General features: G+C 52.5%; 7 protein-coding genes across 7 annotated transcripts; 2 read left to right on the forward strand and 5 right to left on the reverse strand.

Annotated features, from left to right (window-relative positions):
* Nucleotides 1–448: 448 nt before the first annotated feature.
* PODANS_6_8610 (uncharacterized protein) lies at nt 449–1855 on the forward strand (the record flags this gene model as incomplete). The annotated part of the gene is made up of 1 exon (XM_003437218.1): nt 449–1855. One exon carries the CDS (start codon nt 449–451, stop codon nt 1853–1855), a length of 1407 nt encoding a protein of 468 aa, XP_003437266.1.
* A 1864-nt stretch (nt 1856–3719) lies between these two features.
* Nucleotides 3720–4865, reverse strand: PODANS_6_8620 (uncharacterized protein; the record flags this gene model as incomplete). Its single annotated transcript, XM_003437219.1, has 1 exon — nt 3720–4865. One exon carries the CDS (start codon nt 4863–4865, stop codon nt 3720–3722), a length of 1146 nt encoding a protein of 381 aa, XP_003437267.1.
* Nucleotides 4866–5261: 396 nt separating this feature from the next.
* Nucleotides 5262–6599, reverse strand: PODANS_6_8630 (uncharacterized protein; the record flags this gene model as incomplete). Its single annotated transcript, XM_003437220.1, has 5 exons — nt 5262–5517; nt 5570–5644; nt 5701–5820; nt 5880–6258; nt 6317–6599. 5 exons carry the CDS (start codon nt 6597–6599, stop codon nt 5262–5264), a joined length of 1113 nt encoding a protein of 370 aa, XP_003437268.1.
* Nucleotides 6600–7324: 725 nt separating this feature from the next.
* PODANS_6_8640 (uncharacterized protein) lies at nt 7325–8743 on the reverse strand (the record flags this gene model as incomplete). Its single annotated transcript, XM_003437221.1, has 3 exons — nt 7325–8008; nt 8106–8148; nt 8241–8743. The coding sequence occupies 3 exons, from the start codon at nt 8741–8743 to the stop codon at nt 7325–7327; spliced, it is 1230 nt and encodes a 409-aa protein (XP_003437269.1).
* A 984-nt stretch (nt 8744–9727) lies between these two features.
* PODANS_6_8650 (uncharacterized protein) lies at nt 9728–11697 on the reverse strand (the record flags this gene model as incomplete). Its single annotated transcript, XM_003437222.1, has 3 exons — nt 9728–9773; nt 9831–11040; nt 11103–11697. The coding sequence occupies 3 exons, from the start codon at nt 11695–11697 to the stop codon at nt 9728–9730; spliced, it is 1851 nt and encodes a 616-aa protein (XP_003437270.1).
* A 1681-nt stretch (nt 11698–13378) lies between these two features.
* Nucleotides 13379–14924, forward strand: PODANS_6_8660 (uncharacterized protein; the record flags this gene model as incomplete). Its single annotated transcript, XM_003437223.1, has 4 exons — nt 13379–13472; nt 14282–14613; nt 14676–14724; nt 14794–14924. 4 exons carry the CDS (start codon nt 13379–13381, stop codon nt 14922–14924), a joined length of 606 nt encoding a protein of 201 aa, XP_003437271.1.
* A 1182-nt stretch (nt 14925–16106) lies between these two features.
* On the reverse strand, nt 16107–17293 carry PODANS_6_8670 (uncharacterized protein; the record flags this gene model as incomplete). Its single annotated transcript, XM_003437224.1, has 3 exons — nt 16107–16564; nt 16631–17119; nt 17278–17293. The coding sequence occupies 3 exons, from the start codon at nt 17291–17293 to the stop codon at nt 16107–16109; spliced, it is 963 nt and encodes a 320-aa protein (XP_003437272.1).
* Between the last annotated feature and the right edge of the window lie 719 nt (nt 17294–18012).

The following is an 18012-nucleotide window of genomic DNA, read 5'->3' on the forward strand; positions in this document are numbered from 1 at the left end:
GTTGGTAATTGGTCATGCTAAAAGGGCCCAAATGGGCCCATTCCACTTCGAACAGGCGTTCCATTCTGGCATTCGAGAACAGGAAGAATTTTGCGACGGAATTTAATGATGCTAGCTCTAGGTATGCTGATAGCCAAGGCCAAATGATGCCCGACGGCCTTGGGATTCTGATCTGTGTTGGTTCGCTGGCTGGCTCTCCCAAGATGTCGGACTCGAGATATCAAACAAGTAAATAAGTAATGTCAGTCCGCCTTAATTCAACTCGTTTTTCATGGGCTGTTTTGAGTGAGCAGGCGACTTTCGACAGTTTTGTTTTAAATACTGTTTATATTGATCGGCCGGACAGCAGTTAAAATCAGTTCATAATACGTTGCTCCTTCAAAGACTTTACCACGGTAGGCTGATATCACTGAAGGGATGAAATCTTGTGATTGGCTGACCTACTGGCATGCTAGATATCACCATGCCTCACTCGACAACCCTCCAACAGCCATTCATCATGGTCCCGACCCGCCAATATTATCAAAGCCCGGATACATTCCTCTTGAGCAGCATTGTCGACATCAACAAGCTCCTGAAGACCGCTGTCTCGTCCGGCCTCAAAGCTGTCCCAGCTGTAGGTTCGCTGCTGGGGAGCGTCGTCAGCGCACTCTGGCCAGAGAAAAGCCAGCCCACCCTGCAGTGGGACAGAATCGAGAAGGATGTGCGCAGGGTCGTTGAGGGCCTTCTGGACAGGGACAAGGCCAACACTCTCCGGCAAAAGATTGACTCCCTCCATGACTTGATCGACGGGTACAACAAAACCGCTTATGGCGGACGACAGAAAGGCGAGAAGCTCACCTTCCTCCTTGGCTGGTTCACCGTCACCCGGCGCGAGTTCACCGAGAACGGCACACCTTGGCTGACGCTGCAATATTTTGTTCCTCTGGCCACGCTCCATCTCACGCTACTCCGCGAACAACTGCTACGCTGGGACAAGCTTTACCCCGACGACACAATGGATGAGGTGCGGCTCCGCGGGGAACTCCAAGATGCGATCACCATCTATACCACCGCTGCCGAGCAGATCCGCGACAAGTGCTTGAAGTGGCGTATGGATGAGCGTATCATCGTGACAGAAGATGAAGCTTATGACTGGTGTTTGGTTGGTCGTCAATGGCGCAAGTTTGTTCGCGACCTCGAAACCCAGTTCTCCCAGACGATCTCATGGGGCCCTGAGATCGGTCCAAGCAGAGGGTACCGTATTGAAGAGGAGGTGAACAGATACGTACAGGATTTGCGCGACACGGCTGGTGCTGTCTACCGACAACAGATTGATGACATCCTCGCGCCTTCACTTCAGTGGCCACAGTTTGATAAGGTGGGCACGTATGACCCAGTGAGGCGGGTCATCATGGCTGGCACAACGGGACCCATGTGTGCCGGTATCTCTTCCGGAATGTGGCACTTCAACGACCGGGAGTTTGCAAGGGAGCATGGGCCCATCACCAAGGTAGTTGTCCATGCCTGGGATCGCGTTGATGGCTTCGAGGTCTGGTATGGCGGTGTCAGTAGCGGTCTCCGCGGCAGGCGCGGTGGCTCGCAGAGGGAGTTGGAAGTTGGAGACTCGGAGTCAATTGTTTGCGTGACAGGTCACGCCGGGCAGTGGCTAGACTCGGTCAGTTTCTTTGTGAGTCCCAACAAGCATATCAACGGTGGGAACGGTACGGATAATTTCCGTATAGGTTTCGCAGAGGATTGCCCTTCAAACGAAACGGACACACTCCGCTTGGATTATGTCTATGGCTGGTCCAACAGCGGGAGCGGTTTTATCGAGGGTTTTGGCGCTGTCTTCTGCCGGGTGGAGATCTTGTAAATAGAGGCGCCAGGTGCTCAAGCTTCCATGTCTTGATTGGTGTCAGAAGATATGACTCAAGCTTGTTTGTCAATAATTACTGGGCTCTTTGTTTCTCATATCTACCTAGTGTTGGGTCCCATGTACATGCAGCAAATAGTCACTATCAAGCATGGGTAGGTAGTAGGGTTGTTGCCTTGCTAGAATTCTTCCATATAAACATGTAGTCAACCCCTCAATGCACTTCAGTTTGAAGGACATCACCGGGCAAGCAACCCAACTGATTCTTTCAACACAGAGAGCCAAGTCTCCAATCATGCCAGTGACCCACAACTTCCAGAACTTTCAAGGTCGCTTGGACTTTATCCACGACTTGCTGCCGAGATTCAGCTTCAGCGTAAGTATACTCCACCGGTCTCTCACACATGAGTGGCCCTCAAGCTGGCATCGCTTCTGCATCACAGAGCAGTGTGGAGGTGAAACCTGTTCACTATGACCCGTGTTCTCATTCAAGTACAAGAGCTTCGTTTACCTCATCTCCCTGGCATCAGCCCTTGAATCTGATCACTACCTGCATGGAGAAAATGGGCCTTTGCAACCCGGCTGCGTTGCCATCCCGAAAGGTACCAAGGAACTGATTCTGCGCCTCACCAACCTGGAAGCGGAAGGCATAAGCCGAACAGGCCGTGTTGAGAACGAAGTCGCCATGACGAAGCTAGCTTCATCGGCTCTCAGCTCTTACCAACCCAGCATTGTGCCACACATTTATGCCTGGGGAGGCACATCCGGAGGCTCAGCTCAGGGATGGAATCTCCAAGAGCACTGTCAGGATATGAAGTGTTCCATCCAATCGAGGAGCTGGATGCTCACCAGAAGAGGCATTTGTTTAGTGAAATGGCCAAGATTCTGAAAAGGATTGAAGACTTTGAGCTCCCTCCAAGCATCAAGAGCTTCGGGGACGTGACCTTTGACGAACCTGGCGAGATCGTTAGCGCAGCCACTTCTCTTGGTGACCTTGCTCCATGGCAAACGTATGAAGAGTATTTCCAAAACCAACTGGAAGTTGCTTTAAAGTCACCAGATGCCAATGAGTACATCAAACAATGGCACGCCGATAGTCTTCGCCAACAGATTGAGGAGTTTTCTAGCGAACGGGGGTGTTGCGTCTCAGTTCAAATCCCTGGCCTCAGCAGCAGAGAAGGTCATTGTTCACGGCACTTTGAGTACGTCCTACTCCGGTTCTTTCTGAATCCAAAGAGTTGATACCCATCTGCTAATATTATCATCTCGCATAGGCACTATCGATCTTTTGTTTGATCCTCAATCTGGCCGTATTACTGCCTTTCTCGACTATGACCTGCATTTCTCACCCCACGCTTGGATTCCTCAGGTCATTTTACTCTCCACACGAGGGATTTCCAGAATTTCCAACGTGGACCGACGACACAAGCAGTAAGCAGTGGTTGCTACGAAGAGCAAAGCTTGAGGGTTTCCCCCATCTCCTGCCAGCCACAACTGATGATGGTGTCCACTGGGAAGATGCAAAGGCCTGGGAAGACGCTCTTGAGATGGAAACTGTGAAGAGGCCGAGCAACATACAGGGATTTGACGAGGTTTCTATGCTAGATACCCTGCTTTCCTCTATTCTACCGTCTAAAGTTGCGAGTGATGATCTGCAGCGTTTAATCCCCCTGGAGGAATATCTTTTAAGATCAGGCATAAAGCTCAGAAGCTCATTCCTAAACTATTGGCGCAGCTCCAATGTTAGACACAAACGGGAAAAGACGACATTGGATGTAAAGTACACTAAAGGTAGTAGGAAGTTTGCTTTGCGGTTAGGCTCTCTATCTACATATTGTGCTTATAGTAAGAGATGAGATTATCCTCATAAAGAAAAGAAGCTAGCTGCCATGACCACCAAAGGCAGTTTGCACAAGTCCCTGGTCGAAACTCCAAGCCCCATGGCCGCATTAATGAACGGGTTACCCAGATCTTCCTCGCCATTTCCGTTGCCATTCTGTCCCTCAACCCCATCGTCGTCCCCATTGCCGCTCCCATCCTGAACAGGCTCATCAGCCACCCCCCCGTCAATAACTTCAGCCTTCAGGCAGGTCACTTCTGCCCACGGACCTTCAGAGGCCCCTTTTATGGCGTTTTCCTCAGCATACTCTCCATTCAAACCCCAGATATGCCCCACGACATATACCTGCCTGACAGCCTGCTGAAACGCATCCACCGTCCCATTACCGATGTGCGCAAACGCCAACAGGTCAATCGTCCCGTTAGAGTTGCCTCCAAGCGGGGAGTCGCTGGGCATGAGCACGGCGTCTGGCGGTATCACTGGTAATTCCTGTGTCAACCCCACCCCAAGTCCTACAATACCCGACGGCGGGCGGCATCGCTCCGGTATAAGAACAGGCCGAGGGGGGGGACATAGACTCTTGGCCCCGGCACCATTTGGTCCCATGAATTCCTGTTCTTTGTAGGCTTCCGTCAGGTTTCTTTTGATATCCGCGATGCAGTCGGCAGAGAGGATGCTAGTGCAGCCTGGCCCGAGGAGAGGGGTGTCCCGGGTCCAACCTGAGGAGACAAACACGACTCCACACATTGACCACGAGGGATGCTTGGGAACCTGCCAGGCAAATCTGTCTGTACTTGGGACTTTAACACGGTCGGACTTTGGGTGTTGGACTTGCAGCCAGGTGCCAGCGGCGTTGGAGAGGGTGTCATTACCCGGGAAAGCCAGAGGGCCGATGGAGGGCTTGACTTTGACGGTGTAGTTCCATGATTGGTGTGAGGGAAGCTCGGAGCCGGGGTACTCGGCGGTGATGTTGTAGGATTGAATCGAAGCTTTGGAGGTGGCATTGTATCCTGATGCGAAAGTCGATGACCATGAGTCGCCTGACATACGGACTACGTCGCTGCCAAGGGTCATGGAACCATTGCTCTCAAACAGAGATGCAAATACTTGGGCAGATGCCGTATCGCCGAACGCTAGGACGCCCAGAAGGAAAGGGCGAGTGATTGACATTTTGGTACTGACTAAAACTGAAACGAGTGTGGGCTAGCGATTGCCGGTTGGGTGCTGAAGAGTGAAATTTAAGAGAGGCACAAGAAAACCTGTGAGATCTCGGGACTCGTCACTGTTACAATGTCGCATTTTTATGCCCTGACGCGGAAGCTTGGCGATAAGTTGGACTCTGCCAACGGGAGACTAGTCAGGTGCCAACAGTTCTTGTCATTTGCTGAGCCACAATGAGAAGGGTAACAAGTTCCTCACATACCACGGAAATCTTGGACCTTCCTGATGAGACAAAACTCAACATAAACCATTCAAGTCTTGTTGTGTCACAAGTTGATCGCCAATGGCAACTCTGAACATGGAAGGCTCTTAGCTATACCACACCAAGACAACCTCGAGGCTGCACTAAATCGACTCCTCCTTCTTCACAGCCGTCGATGACACGGGCACTGCCTTTTCCTTTTCTGACTCTGTCCCAGTTGACGTCTCGGCAACATTTCCACCAACAACTCCTTTCTCAACCGTTGAAGTTCCCGTCTGTGTCTGTCCCTCAACGTCGCCCTTGGCAGACTTCCTACCTGCTGCCATCCTCGCAGCCATCTCTGGGAACAACACCCCAGGAGGGAAGAAGGCGAGGAGTAAACACGCGATAAGGACCATTCTGTTTCTTTGTCAGTCTTCGTTCCAAGTCTTTCTTACACCCAAAGACTTACATTCCCTCCAACACCACAAACGACCATTCATCCTGCATGATGTGATTCCCCCAGCCGCCAGCCATCTCTGCTATCCTATTTCACCACCATCCGTTAGTAACTTCACCGGGAAAGGCTTATCTCCAACATACCGGTAAATACACCTCAACAAAATAGCCACATACGCCCCCAAAACCGCATACCCAAACCTCCTGAACCCCCTATCATTCCACAACCTCACCACCTCTTCCCCAGCCTCCCCAGTCTTGATCCTATATCACCAAAGTCAGCATCATCCTCCCTCATCCCAATCTCAGAATACAACACGTACCACTTCCCAACCCTATACAAAAACTCCCCCCCCACCCCCCCAAACCCCCCCAAAACCACAACCTGCAACACAATACCCGCAATAATCGCCCTATTCCCATGCTCAACCAGTCGTATATTACTCACCGCACCCCCCGCCGCCAGCGCCCCCCCGATAGCCTGCACCATCAAACAACTAATATCCAACGGCACAAATATAAACGGGTATAACCTCGGCTTGACTCTACTCAGCCCCGGATTGAGTGATAAACACACATGCTTCAGTGTCAAATAAACCGAAATACACAGCAACGTCGGCGCAAGAATAATAGCCACGATCTGCGTCTCGAACGCTTTCTTGTTCCAGGGGTTGGACGCTAGCGGGATGCGCGAAATGTACCCTTCACAACAACATCAGCTCCTGTGTTTCCAAATAGAAGGAGAAGAGAAGGAACCCACCTGCGAGCTCAAGCGCGCACCCGGCCGCGACAAAACCAGAGTACGTCAACGTTTTTGTTCTGACCCCATGGTGCACCGTCGCCAAAAGAGCAATCCCAAAACCGACAGACAAAAAAATATTAATCCCCCTGTTGGGGTAATACCCCAGCGTAGTGGCGGTAACAGGGCAGGTAGGCGACACGAAATCGCACGAGTAATAATACGCCGCGATCAAGTTCTCGAGCTCGGTCGGGGTGAGGTTCGGGGGCAGGAGGGAGGGGTCGATGTCTTCTAGCTTGACCATTGTGACGGACGGACGGCGGCGAGGTTGGTGATAGTTACACACACGAAATTCGTTTTTTTCTTTTTCGGTAGGAAGTCTGATAAGAGAATCCAAAAGGGGCTGATACCCCTCATATCACAGCTTCATCTTGGTTTGAAATGAATTGCGTTGATGTGAAGAAAAAAGTGTCGGAGCCTTGACCGGATATCACACACAAACAACGGGAACAAAAACAAACTTGGTGTTGTCCATTTACACGCGGGGTTCACAACATACAAATAAAGAGCTGGCGCCCAGCGGCCTTCATATACTTCCATACAACACACTGTCACACCACCCACCACCTACCATCCGTCGGCAACCTCAATCCTGATTCCGTGAAAGTTCTTCCATCCCAAAAGTCCGGCATCGAGACTCACCGCGCCACGCACTGCAGGCCAAGAGCCCCTCTGTCAAAGAGAGCTTCCCCGGAATATCCAATGCTGAAGCTCAGAATACGATTACGGGCCGCTGAGAGAGCTCCCCTCACTTTCACCTCACCAATGAAATTCCGAGCCCGAATATCACCACCCCCGGTGTCCAATATTGGCACCCTTAAAGGCAGGTTCGGCGAGATAACGTGATGCGACGATGCAACGGCATCTGAATATGCAGGACTTGTCACCACTATAAACAAAATGCAACATATGAACATGAATATTCTCTCTTGTTTCTACCCAAGATTTCCCTGGTGAGACCAAGAAACTTCACGGCCCTTGACCATTCGTCTTGTCAAAGACTTGGTAGACAACCGAGAAATCTCGACCCTTGCATTCGGCATCCTTGGAAGCCCTTTCATACAGATCAAGAGCCTTGGTAGCCATGGTCTGCTGAAGGTCTATCCTCCGGGCGGCATCTTGAGCAAGTTTCATATCTTTCAACATGAGCTCGATGCCAAACCCGCCTTCGTAGCCACGACTTGCCGGGGCTGTTGGAACTACGCCCGGTACAGGATTGTTGACCTCACTTGCCCAGCACTTTCCAGTGCTAGCATTGATGACATCTGCCAGTACCTTGGGGTCAAGACCGAGTTTGACACCCAACAGCATAGCCTCCGCCGTACCGATGTTCTGTATCCCCAGCAAAAGGTTGTTGGCCAGCTTGGCTGCGAGACCAGCGGTTTGCGGACCGCAATGAAGCACTCGTTTCCCCATACGAAGCAAAATGGGCTCAAGGCGGCCGACCAGCGACTTGTCAGAGCCCAGCATGAACGTCAATGTGCCAGCTGTGGCGCCGACAACCCCGCCTGACATGGGGGCATCAACAAAGTGACCCTGCCCAGGGAGCTTGTCTTCCACCAATTGGCATACTGTGGACGACGTGTGTGGGTCAATCGTTGACGAGTCAATGAAGAGTCGAGGTTGCGGACGAGGTGGGAGATCCGCAATGTCCTTCAGCAACGCCTCATACGTTGACCGGACATGTTGTGGCTCGGGAAGACAAGAGATGACGACATCCTAAACGGCGCGCCGTTAGCAAACGTTGAACCACAGATTGGGGCGGAGTTGTGAAAACAAGTGTTTTTAGGCTTCTCAGAGGATTGGCTATTGTTTTGATAAAATCATGAATAAGGCCGGCGAACCGGCCCCAACTTAGACTGTTCATGTTTGGAACAAATTCATCATAAAAGCTTGTGGGGGATGTGGCAAGAAAAATGGAAGAAAACCTACTGCTTCCTTCGCAGCGTCTGAGACGCTGGTAGACACCTCTGGGGCAGCACCACCGGCTTGTTGCGTCTTCATTTCCTCGACGAGCTTTTCAGCTGCGCTCCGGTTGATATCGTACAGCCGAATGGTGTCGCCTGGTGGAAGTTTGGACTGGAGGTTTCGTGCCATTTGGTATCCCTGAAGAGGAACGGTTAGCTCCAAGAATTCCACGCAAAGACAGGCAGCAAAGTAAACATACCATCCGCCCAAGCCCAATGAAGGCATAGTTATCCAGTGCCCGCGGTGTAGTGGAAAAGGACCGACGTTGCGCCAAAGCCCTCGCGGGTCGCCATACTCTTGCCGTTGACATCTCGCCGAATAGCTATTCAGAATGCAGTTGATCGAAGTCGCGGTCAAGAACAATAGAGACGCCCAATATGCTCGGTGTTGGCTCCGGTCGAGCGGCAGCGAGGTTGCCATCCATGGCTGCAGTGAGGGGTGCTGGTGCGGACCGAACAACAAAGCCGACCATTGCCGATCGAGACGCTTGCTGTAGAGCTTCCATGGGTGGTCATCTGGTCAAACAAAGCGGAGGTAGGCCGAGACCGTCGGTTTAGAATAGAAAGAGATCTGTGGAGCGGAAACGGCACGCGCCGTCTGGGCATCCGCACCACATGAAATCAGTGCATTGAGATTGAGTTTGTTGGACTCAACGTCCTCGCGATCGTTTCGTGGTGTGTTTGCTGAGTGGAAAAGGTCAACCGAGAATTTTGGCGTTTTGTGTGCACAATTTTGCGATAAGCAAAGGCTGGCCCAAGCGCTGCATCGGCGCCGAGTATCTCCGCTCTGGAGTGGTAGGTGGATAAGATGTGGGCGGACAACTGATGATGGGTATGGGCACATGGGATGAGTATCGTAAATTTCGAGCAAGCTTTACAAAGTTGACTGCGAAAACTATATAGTAGGTATGAGAGATACTGCCGTAGGGTAGTGCAACAAGAATCTCACTTTGTGAAGCTCGCAGTCAAGTACTCCATACATCGCTGTGAAAAAAAAATGCCTTCAATTACAATGGGTGTATGAGTACGGTTGTATCGATTTCCTGTCTCCAAAAGGATCCCACGAGACGATACTGCCAGGCCCAACTAAACGATTGTCCCTCCTCCCTCCCATCCCTATTTAATCGACCATGTTGGAAGACGGCAGAGGCCGCGAAGGGGTATGTATGTGCAAAGAAACAAAGAACGCAACCAAATGTGAGAAGATGTCAAGGAAAGCCTCACTTTCCACATATCCTTGACTGATCCTCCGGAAAACTCCAAGACCCCAATAGCTAATGTGATAGATCCTCCGACTCCGAACAGACCACATCCTCAGCCAACGAAGATATGAGGCCCATCTCATCCAGACAACCGAATTTTGGACAGAGAAAAAAAACTTGGAAAAGAGCAGCAAGGGAGGATCCTATAGAGCATTGGCAATATAAGGGGTGATCATTGGAAGAAGAGCACTGCAAAAACGTGTTAGCTAGCGTCACTCGGAGCAATCATATCAACCCAAAACTCACCCAATAGCACCCACGGCAACTGTGGCTGTGACACCGAAGAAGGCCCTTCTGCGGATCTTCTGCTTTCTAATTTCCGCCTCGGTCTTGACCTTCTTCGCTTGACGAGACTCTGGAGCGTCTTCGTCCTGGTCATCTTCATCCTCAGCGATGTCGTCGGCCTTGCGCTTCGACTTGGTAGGCTCGACAGCAGCCTCGTTATCAACCGCTTTGGTGGCAGCCTCCACCATAGCTCGGGCCTCAGCGACCATCTTGGCAGCCTCCTCCGAAGAGGGAAGCTTGCCACCGAAAATGGGAACCTCGACGTCAACCTTGGTGTGCTTGACCTCTTCGCCATCGGCATCCACCTTGACATCCTGATCAACGTGAACCTTGATCTTGGGCTCCTCGGTCGTATTCAGGACAGCGCCGGAGTCTTGCTCGACAGCCTCAACCTTCACCTCGCCCTCCTTGACCTCCTCAACCTTGGCCACGGTTGTAACTGGGGCAGAAACACTGGTGGTCTGGAATATCTCGTCATCGCCGCCACCACCGTTCACAAGAGTTGCCTGGGAGTCGGCAGGCTGGGATTCAACTACACTAGGGACAGGGGGCTTCGATCCAGCCCTTCTTCTCCTGGGGGTCGCAATAGGGCGCCTGGTGGAGGGTGGCGCCGTCTTCGCCGGGCTGGCCGAGCGACTGCTGCGACGCAAGCGGGAGGGAGTCGGGGGTGGGAGAGAATATTGGGTGAGTCCATGGAAGGCGGGCGGGGCTTTTGGCCCCTCAGACGACGGGTTGACGGCAATTTCCGACGGATCCAGGAGTGCGCGAATCCACGGAAGAATCTTGTACTCAACCGCAAGATCAAGAGCCTGCTGGGGCGGGATCCACACATTGCCGGCAGTCTCGTTGGCACTCGTAGTCGGCTGCGATTTGATGTATCTGCGCTCTGCCTCCTCCTCTTCTAGATTCGCATACGGGAAGCTCGCCTTGAACATCCCGGTGGCAGACACAAAGCCATCGCGACTGCGGCGCATGAGAAAGTAGCTGCTCGGCGATGACTTGTTGAGCCCCCAGATTGGCGATACGATCCCCTTGGGAAGTGGGGCGCGCAGATGCGCGTAGTCGAACGTGTCATCGAGAAGGGGATCGTTGGCGTCGTTATGGGTGAACGCAGCCACCTTTGGGGACAATCTTGTCCGGCCCAGCCGGCGACGGGAAACCAGTTCGTTATCTAGTGGTCCGAGGTGAGTTCCTGTTCACTGCGATTGTGCAGTAGGGAAAAGCGGGTCATACGCGGTGGGACATCATCAATCATGAACTGATTGTAGCGCTGAGGCAGGTGACGGTGTGTGGCCATTTTGTCTGCTGCGAGTGTGCGTCTTGTGGAGCTTGAGCCCTCCAAAAATGGTTCCGTTTTGTGTATGTTCGTGATTCGCAACGAGATGTATTGGGATGAAAGTTTGATGTAGGATCGAAGTGCGCGACAAGCGAAATCTTTTGCGCGCAGCCGCAGGGGCCTTCGTGGGAAATCAGTCGTCCACAAGGCAACGAGCTTTGTTGGGATCAATCCAGAGCCTAGGTAGCTACAGGGCCCGGGATATCTGGGTAATAAACAGCAGAAAAAAGATGCGGTCCAATACTTCGGCGCAGCATACAAAGATGGTGCGACAGGATGGGATTGACAGGTTGACAAAGTGCTCGGTGCAGTTGACGATTTCCCCAGGCGCAATCTGTTAAACCTCTCTCTTTGGGAAAGCGACAGATTGGGAGAAAAGTGGCCGGGGCCCCGGGATCTCCTTAAGCTCAACACCCCCAACAGCGCGACTGGACCCATGGGGAAGGGTTTAGCGTGTTGATGGCACGGACCACTTACCACTTTGGAAGTCATCGAGGTCACGGGAAGGGCCAGAATGGGCCGTTGATCGGAGGTTTTGATTGGCTCTGGATTGCAGCCAGCGTGAGGGGAACCGACATGGGGGCGTCCACACACACGCGCCGTGGTTCCGTGGGGAGCCCGAACTGTCAACGAATTGCAACCTTCCAAGTTGCGAAGAAGGCATCGTTTTCAGGCCAGAAACGACGTCTCCCTCAAGCCTCCTACGCTGTTTCTTCCGGAAGTGGGACATGATGGTTGTACACGCCATCAACTCCCCTCTCCCCGTTACTGGCAACCCCTCATGAGGCTGCCGTCCCCTTGTGGCTGATCCTCGCGGCAGGCGCTCGCCAACACCTACCTACATGCGTTGTATGCAGTCTCCCTTGCTCCATAAAATCTGGGGAAGTTTTCACGTTGTCTTTGAATCCGGTCTTGCGGGTGACCCTTGAGCCCTTCAACGACGTTGCCGAATCTGTTCCATGCTGCACGGACCTTCGAGCCCCTATTTGGACCCGGAGAAAATGGAAGTCGTCAGTGCTGTCAAGTTCGCGACCGGATAATCGTTTCTTCCGTGCTCTTGTACAATCAAAAAGCCAGATCCCCAAACGTCTTTGCGATGGACGCAGAAGAACAAAAGGAGCGGTGTGCAGCTTGGGGATGCAGCTTGGGTGGCAGTCTTGGCTGGGCTCTCCTCGGAACCTTCAATGTCCCATATTTATTGACTGTTGATGGAAGGCTTGTTAATTCTGAGTGCTGGGTGAGAAAAGTGAAGATGGACAACAAAGAGCTTCGTGGACAAGAGTCATGGCTTAGTTATGATATCTTTAAACTGTTGAATACCTAGAGCTGTACCGAGCTCGAAACCTGGATGGCCCGCTCCCGTTCTGGCACCTTGGCATGTCGAGGTCGACAAGGGGTGACGGCAGCAGCCGACGTATTAAGTGGAACTAACAGCATCTCCGCCAAACGGCTTCCCAGAGTGTTAGTGTCGGTTGTATCTGTAACACGGCCGCTCGCGTCGTTTCCGGTCAGATAGATCGACCGTTGGGGACGACCGTCGAGGATATGGATGTTCTTCTCGGGTCCTTCAGCTAAATAATAAGCGTGTGGTCGGGATAACATATATAGTAGCAAGTGGCCTCACCTCTGGGCGGCGCTGCTCGACCTGACCCCTCAGTCTCGATGTCAAAGCCCTCAGTTGGGCCAATTGGGCATGCTGGTGCTGGCCAACCACGTCGGTAGAACAGAGGCCCCATCAAAACAGTTGGGGCCTCTGATGAGGTCCGGCCCCTCGTCAGGCTATTTGTTCCAGAAGTTGCGACGGTTCCAATGCTGCAGAGCTGCATGATTCAGGGCCAGATGCTTGCGGTCTCAAAGACCCCACCAAGGGGCGGCTTGGTCTCACTGGCTAGCCAAAGAAAGGATTGCCTGAGGAACCCCTCCATCAACCACCCCTCATCCACCTTGCTCCATCAGGCCCAGCCCAAATAAATAAGCTCCCATCATCATCCTCAGCCCCCTTCCCCGGTGTTCTGGTTCCCTTACAAGTAGTTTTACCTACCTTAACTCAACGACACCCGCCCCTAATTACTAGACTCAACGACGCCGTCTGCGCCTGCCACCACGAGTCAAAGTCGAACCGACGTGCCCAATCCCCACATCACAACGCTCACCGTAACTTTACTTTATCATCATGTCTGGCCACGAAGAGGATCTCCTGCCCGAGAACAACTCGGGCTACAAGCTCTCCCAGCCTAAGCAGAGCTTGGCTGAGTACCAAAAGATGGGTAAGTAAACGACTGCCCAGTGGGTTTTGCATCAGGGGTGATATATATAAAAGGACGCGAGTGAGAGCTTGGGCGAGGGGGTTGCGGCGGGTTGGGGTATTTCAGCAAGTGCTGGATGAGCATTGCACCTCAGTGGAAGGCTTGTTATCTTGATAATGGAATAGAGACGGAAATGGGGCGGGAGCAAGATATAAGTGCTTTTGCTAGGGTTAAACTTGGAGCATCCCGGGAGTCGAGCTCAATGCCCCGTCCAGCTGCCGGGAAAGCTGCCGGAGCAGGTGCTGTTCACTCGTCGAGAGCCCCGGTTGTTCCGTCGAAAACCGTTATTCACTGCTGGCTGGCTATTGTTCTCTGCAACGACTCGTCTGGCTGGCCCTGCCTGAGGCTTTCGACACTCGGAAGCTGTCTTACCCTTCTCAACACCACCAACTGCATTCTTCCCTACCTCCCGCGGCCTCACCACACCATCCACTTCAGCATTTTCTCTCTTTCTCTCTCACAACCCACAACACCTATTTTTCTCCCGCCCCCGAGTCCAACCGAGATCAACATGTCTTCGGGAAATAAAGTCACGTTCCAGGAGAACTCGGAGGAGAAGACAGATGCCAATGGCCGTGGTCGCGCTTTGAGTGGTGCCAAAGCCCCGGACCCGGGCTTGATTCGAACACCCTCCCGCCGTCTTCCGTCTCCATACCCCCATCACGATGCTCTGGATGAGCAGACGAGTCCCATCGGCAGCGCCTTGAAGCGTGCCAAAAACACTGCCTCTGCTGTCTTCTGTCTGGCCAACGCTAACCAAACCCACTCAGACGAGGGCGATGAGTCTCTCCAGCGCTACAAGGCTTCTCTTGGTCTGACTGGCGGAAACGACCTCTCCGACCCCAACGACCCTCGTGTCTGCATCATTCAGTCTCTTACCATGGAGTCTCCTGGTCGTCCCCCGGTTGTCATCGACCTCTCGGCCCCCGGCAGTGTTGACAGCCTCAAGAAGACACCATTCAAGATCAAGGAGGGCGTCACCTTCACCATGAGCGCCCAGTTCAAGGTTCAGCATGAGATCCTCAGCGGTCTCCATTACGTTCAGGTTATCAAGCGCAAAAATATTACGATCCCTGGTGTTGGCAAGTCTGACGAAATGATTGTAAGTTTCTTCCTGATGTATTCCACCACGCAATTGCAGTTTTGCTAACAAAGCAACAACAGGGCTCTTATGCTCCCAACACCGACAAGCAGCCCTTCTACACAAAGAAGTGTGCGTACAATCTGTTTTCTTTTTTTTTTGAAGGGGGTGAAGCACGATACTGACCAACCAGCTCAACAGTCCAAGAAGAGACGGCCCCAAGCGGCATGCTCGTCAGAGGCACATACCATGTTGCCTCTAGCTTTGTTGACGACGACAAGAAGACCCATCTCAAGTTCGATTGGGCCTTTGAGATTGCTAAGGACTGGTAAACATCGCGTCACCGACAACATTACTTCTCACAACCACTGGATTGAGCTGTTGAAAGCGAGGAAAAGGAACGAACGACTTGGAGCTTCAGCGACCCCAATCACCACTTTGCGACTCGAATCCTCAGGCGCGATTCACTTTTTTTCTTGCTAGAGGCAGGCACGAGGGCTTAGATTTGGAACCAAAAAGGGAAAAGTCGAAGGAAGAATAGTGCGGGGCAGCAAGTCGTGCAATCTGGGTTGTTCTTGCTTTTGGTGGAAGATGGAAGGGTAGGAACGATTGGGGGATTGCGAATTGTAGTAGCGTGGACAATACTTTCTCTCACACTTGCTTCTGGGGCTCTGCGAGCAGAGTCCCTTCTCAAATACACATCAAATGCCGAGTCTGCGCTTCTCGTCTTTTTTTTTGTATGTCTACTTGAACATTGCTTGTGAACCCCTATGCGAAAGTCAACAAACATCTGAGGGGGCCCCTTTTCCGAATGTAAACGAACCCCCGTTGCCGTTGCCATGCAGTCGGCCGGTGAACCTTGATCTTGGCGACGACTAAGCATGAGAGCCGAGAGAGAGGACGATTAAGCATGGGAGCTGAGAGAGAGAGAGAGCAACTAAGCATGAGAGCCTCAGTAGAACATAGCCTCCCACAACATGGCATGGCTTGTTATGTTTTTGGAGCAACTTCACAAGTTAATGAGACTGGGGAATCAAGACATTCTCTCACAACAAAATAGGTTCTAGCATGCAGCAGTCATGGTCACCACACTATGCATCTGCGACTAGTACTACAATGAGAGTGAACCACAAAACCATCTCTACCACGGAGTACCAAAGTGTCTTTTGGAGGAAATCTCTTCGAGTAAATAACTCCTCATTCATTTGGTATCATTCGTCTCCCTCTATAGGTATGTCATGCGCTATTCTTCAAAACAAATACAGGAACATGCCCTATTATTGCCCCTGCCCAACAGTTTGAGGAGGATGCAACTTGGTGCAGGACATCCTACAAATAACCCCCTTCTCTTGTCCCAGTTGGGCCTGCTTGAGGCGTGCCTGATACATCCCCGAGATCCAATCAAAAGCGAAAACATGAGCACCTTCTCTCGCTCTACTCCCCTGCGCCAACGCTGTGGTTTTCACATGCCTTCCCTTGGCAGCACTTCTAGTTCTAGTTTCCCAACCTCACCCTTATAAGAAGTAATCCGGCAACTGCCCCTGCTCCCCCATCTTATCCTGCCCCATCTGCATGTCCTTGACCTGGTCATTCTCGGGCGCGGCTTCGAAAACGTTGAACACCCTCTCTCCGTTCTCCCCCACTTCCAGCACACTCGCCATGTTTCCACAACGGTAACAGTAATTTGGGGCGCTCCACACCGTCGACAGCTGGTTGTCAAACAGCGTCTGGTATCCCTCCTGGCACAGCTGATGGGCGCGGAGGATGTGTTCCATCTTGTTGACTTCGAGAAACTTCTTCACGACTTGTGACCCAAATGTGTAGCCTGCGCCGCGGGGTGACAGGGAGAACTCGTCGCGCTCGGGGTCGGGATCGGACCAGACGAGATCGGCCATGGGGCCTTCGTGGGGGATCTCGCGGAAGCGGTCTATGATCTTGATTTGGTCGATGGAGTGGATTGATGGGGAGAGGCCTGCCAAGAAGGGGATTTGTCAGGGATGAGAAGGATGAAAGGAAAGGCAACGGGGTTCAAACTAACCACCATGTACGCAGAATATCCTGTCGTCAATCACCACACTCAACGTCAAGTAGTCAAACATGTCCGTGAAATGGTGCCAGACGTTGGCGTTGCCGTATTTCCTCGAGCATTCCGTGTAGAACCCATAAGACTGTGTTACGCCTCGAGACTCGTGGTTGCCCCTGATAAGGTGCAGCCGGTTGGGGTAGCGCAGCTTGAGGCATACGAGCAGCGAGATGGTCTCGACTGAGAACATGCCGCGGTCGACATAGTCACCTAGAAATAGATAGTTGGTGTCGGGACAGAAACCTCCGATGCGGAAGATCTCAATCAGGTCGTAGAACTGGCCGTGGATATCGCCGACGACGGTTACTGGGGCTTTGACATGGACAACATTGGACTCCCTCATGAGGAGCTCTTTTGTTTTGGCGCATATCGCCTCGATGACCGACTCGGCGAGGAGTTCCTTCTTGTAAAGACGGGCGATACATTCGTCGAGGTCGACGGAGGCTGCAAGACTCGACGGTCAGTGGTGGTTGTTGAAGAGGCAGGAAATGGCGGGACAGGAAGGTGCTGGTTTGCGCTGCGATGACCAGGGGCTGGGTTGCGAACTGCTTGCTTGCCTGGATGCGGGCATGACGTGTGCGTGGTATGGGGGAGCGACTTACAAGGGAGGCCTGGCATTTTTTGCTCGAAAAGATAAAGGAGCGTCGTTGAATCGTAAAGGAATGGTGGCGCCTAGCAGTAGAGAGGAAAAAGAGGATCAGGGACCGCAATAGCGGCGATGTCTCCCAACTCGAGCGATGTCAACGGAGATTATTGGAAATGCGCGAACCAACATATTCGAAAGAGATGGAGCAGTCACATATGGAGGGGGAAAAGATCCAGAATAATCGAAATACTCCGTCTATTGGTGCAGTCGGAACATAGGACTATCGTGGGGCGTAGAGATGAGGTGTGTCGAGGACCTAAAGCATCATCATGGCGTCGTTGTAGGAGGCGGTAATCGTGGTCGTGGTCTTGTCTTTTTTTCTCGATTCACCCACCTACTTGGTAACTGGCGCGCAGCAATTCACTGCCTGAACCAAGCATCATCATTTGTCGGTGGACCGGGGAATCCTCGGCGATAAGATAGGCCAACGGTTCCAGGTTTCAGAGCCTCGTTCACGGACCACCCCCCGCCAAACTCTCACCCACCGGCAACACGTGCATCTCTCACAGCTGCCCCACCTGGCGCCTGGGAAGTGTTTCTTTCAAAAGGGCACGTCTTCCCACCCGCACCGCTGCCGCCAATCTCTTATTCATTCATCCTCCTCTTTCTCGCCGTCGCTGCGGCCGCTGACCGACTGGCAGGGCATCGCCGTCCAGCGAATTCAATCAGCAAACCGTCGCCGGAAATTCTC

Source organism: Podospora anserina, chromosome 6 (genome assembly GCF_000226545.1).
Source record: "Podospora anserina S mat+ genomic DNA chromosome 6, supercontig 4".
NCBI lineage: Eukaryota > Fungi > Ascomycota > Sordariomycetes > Sordariales > Podosporaceae > Podospora > Podospora anserina.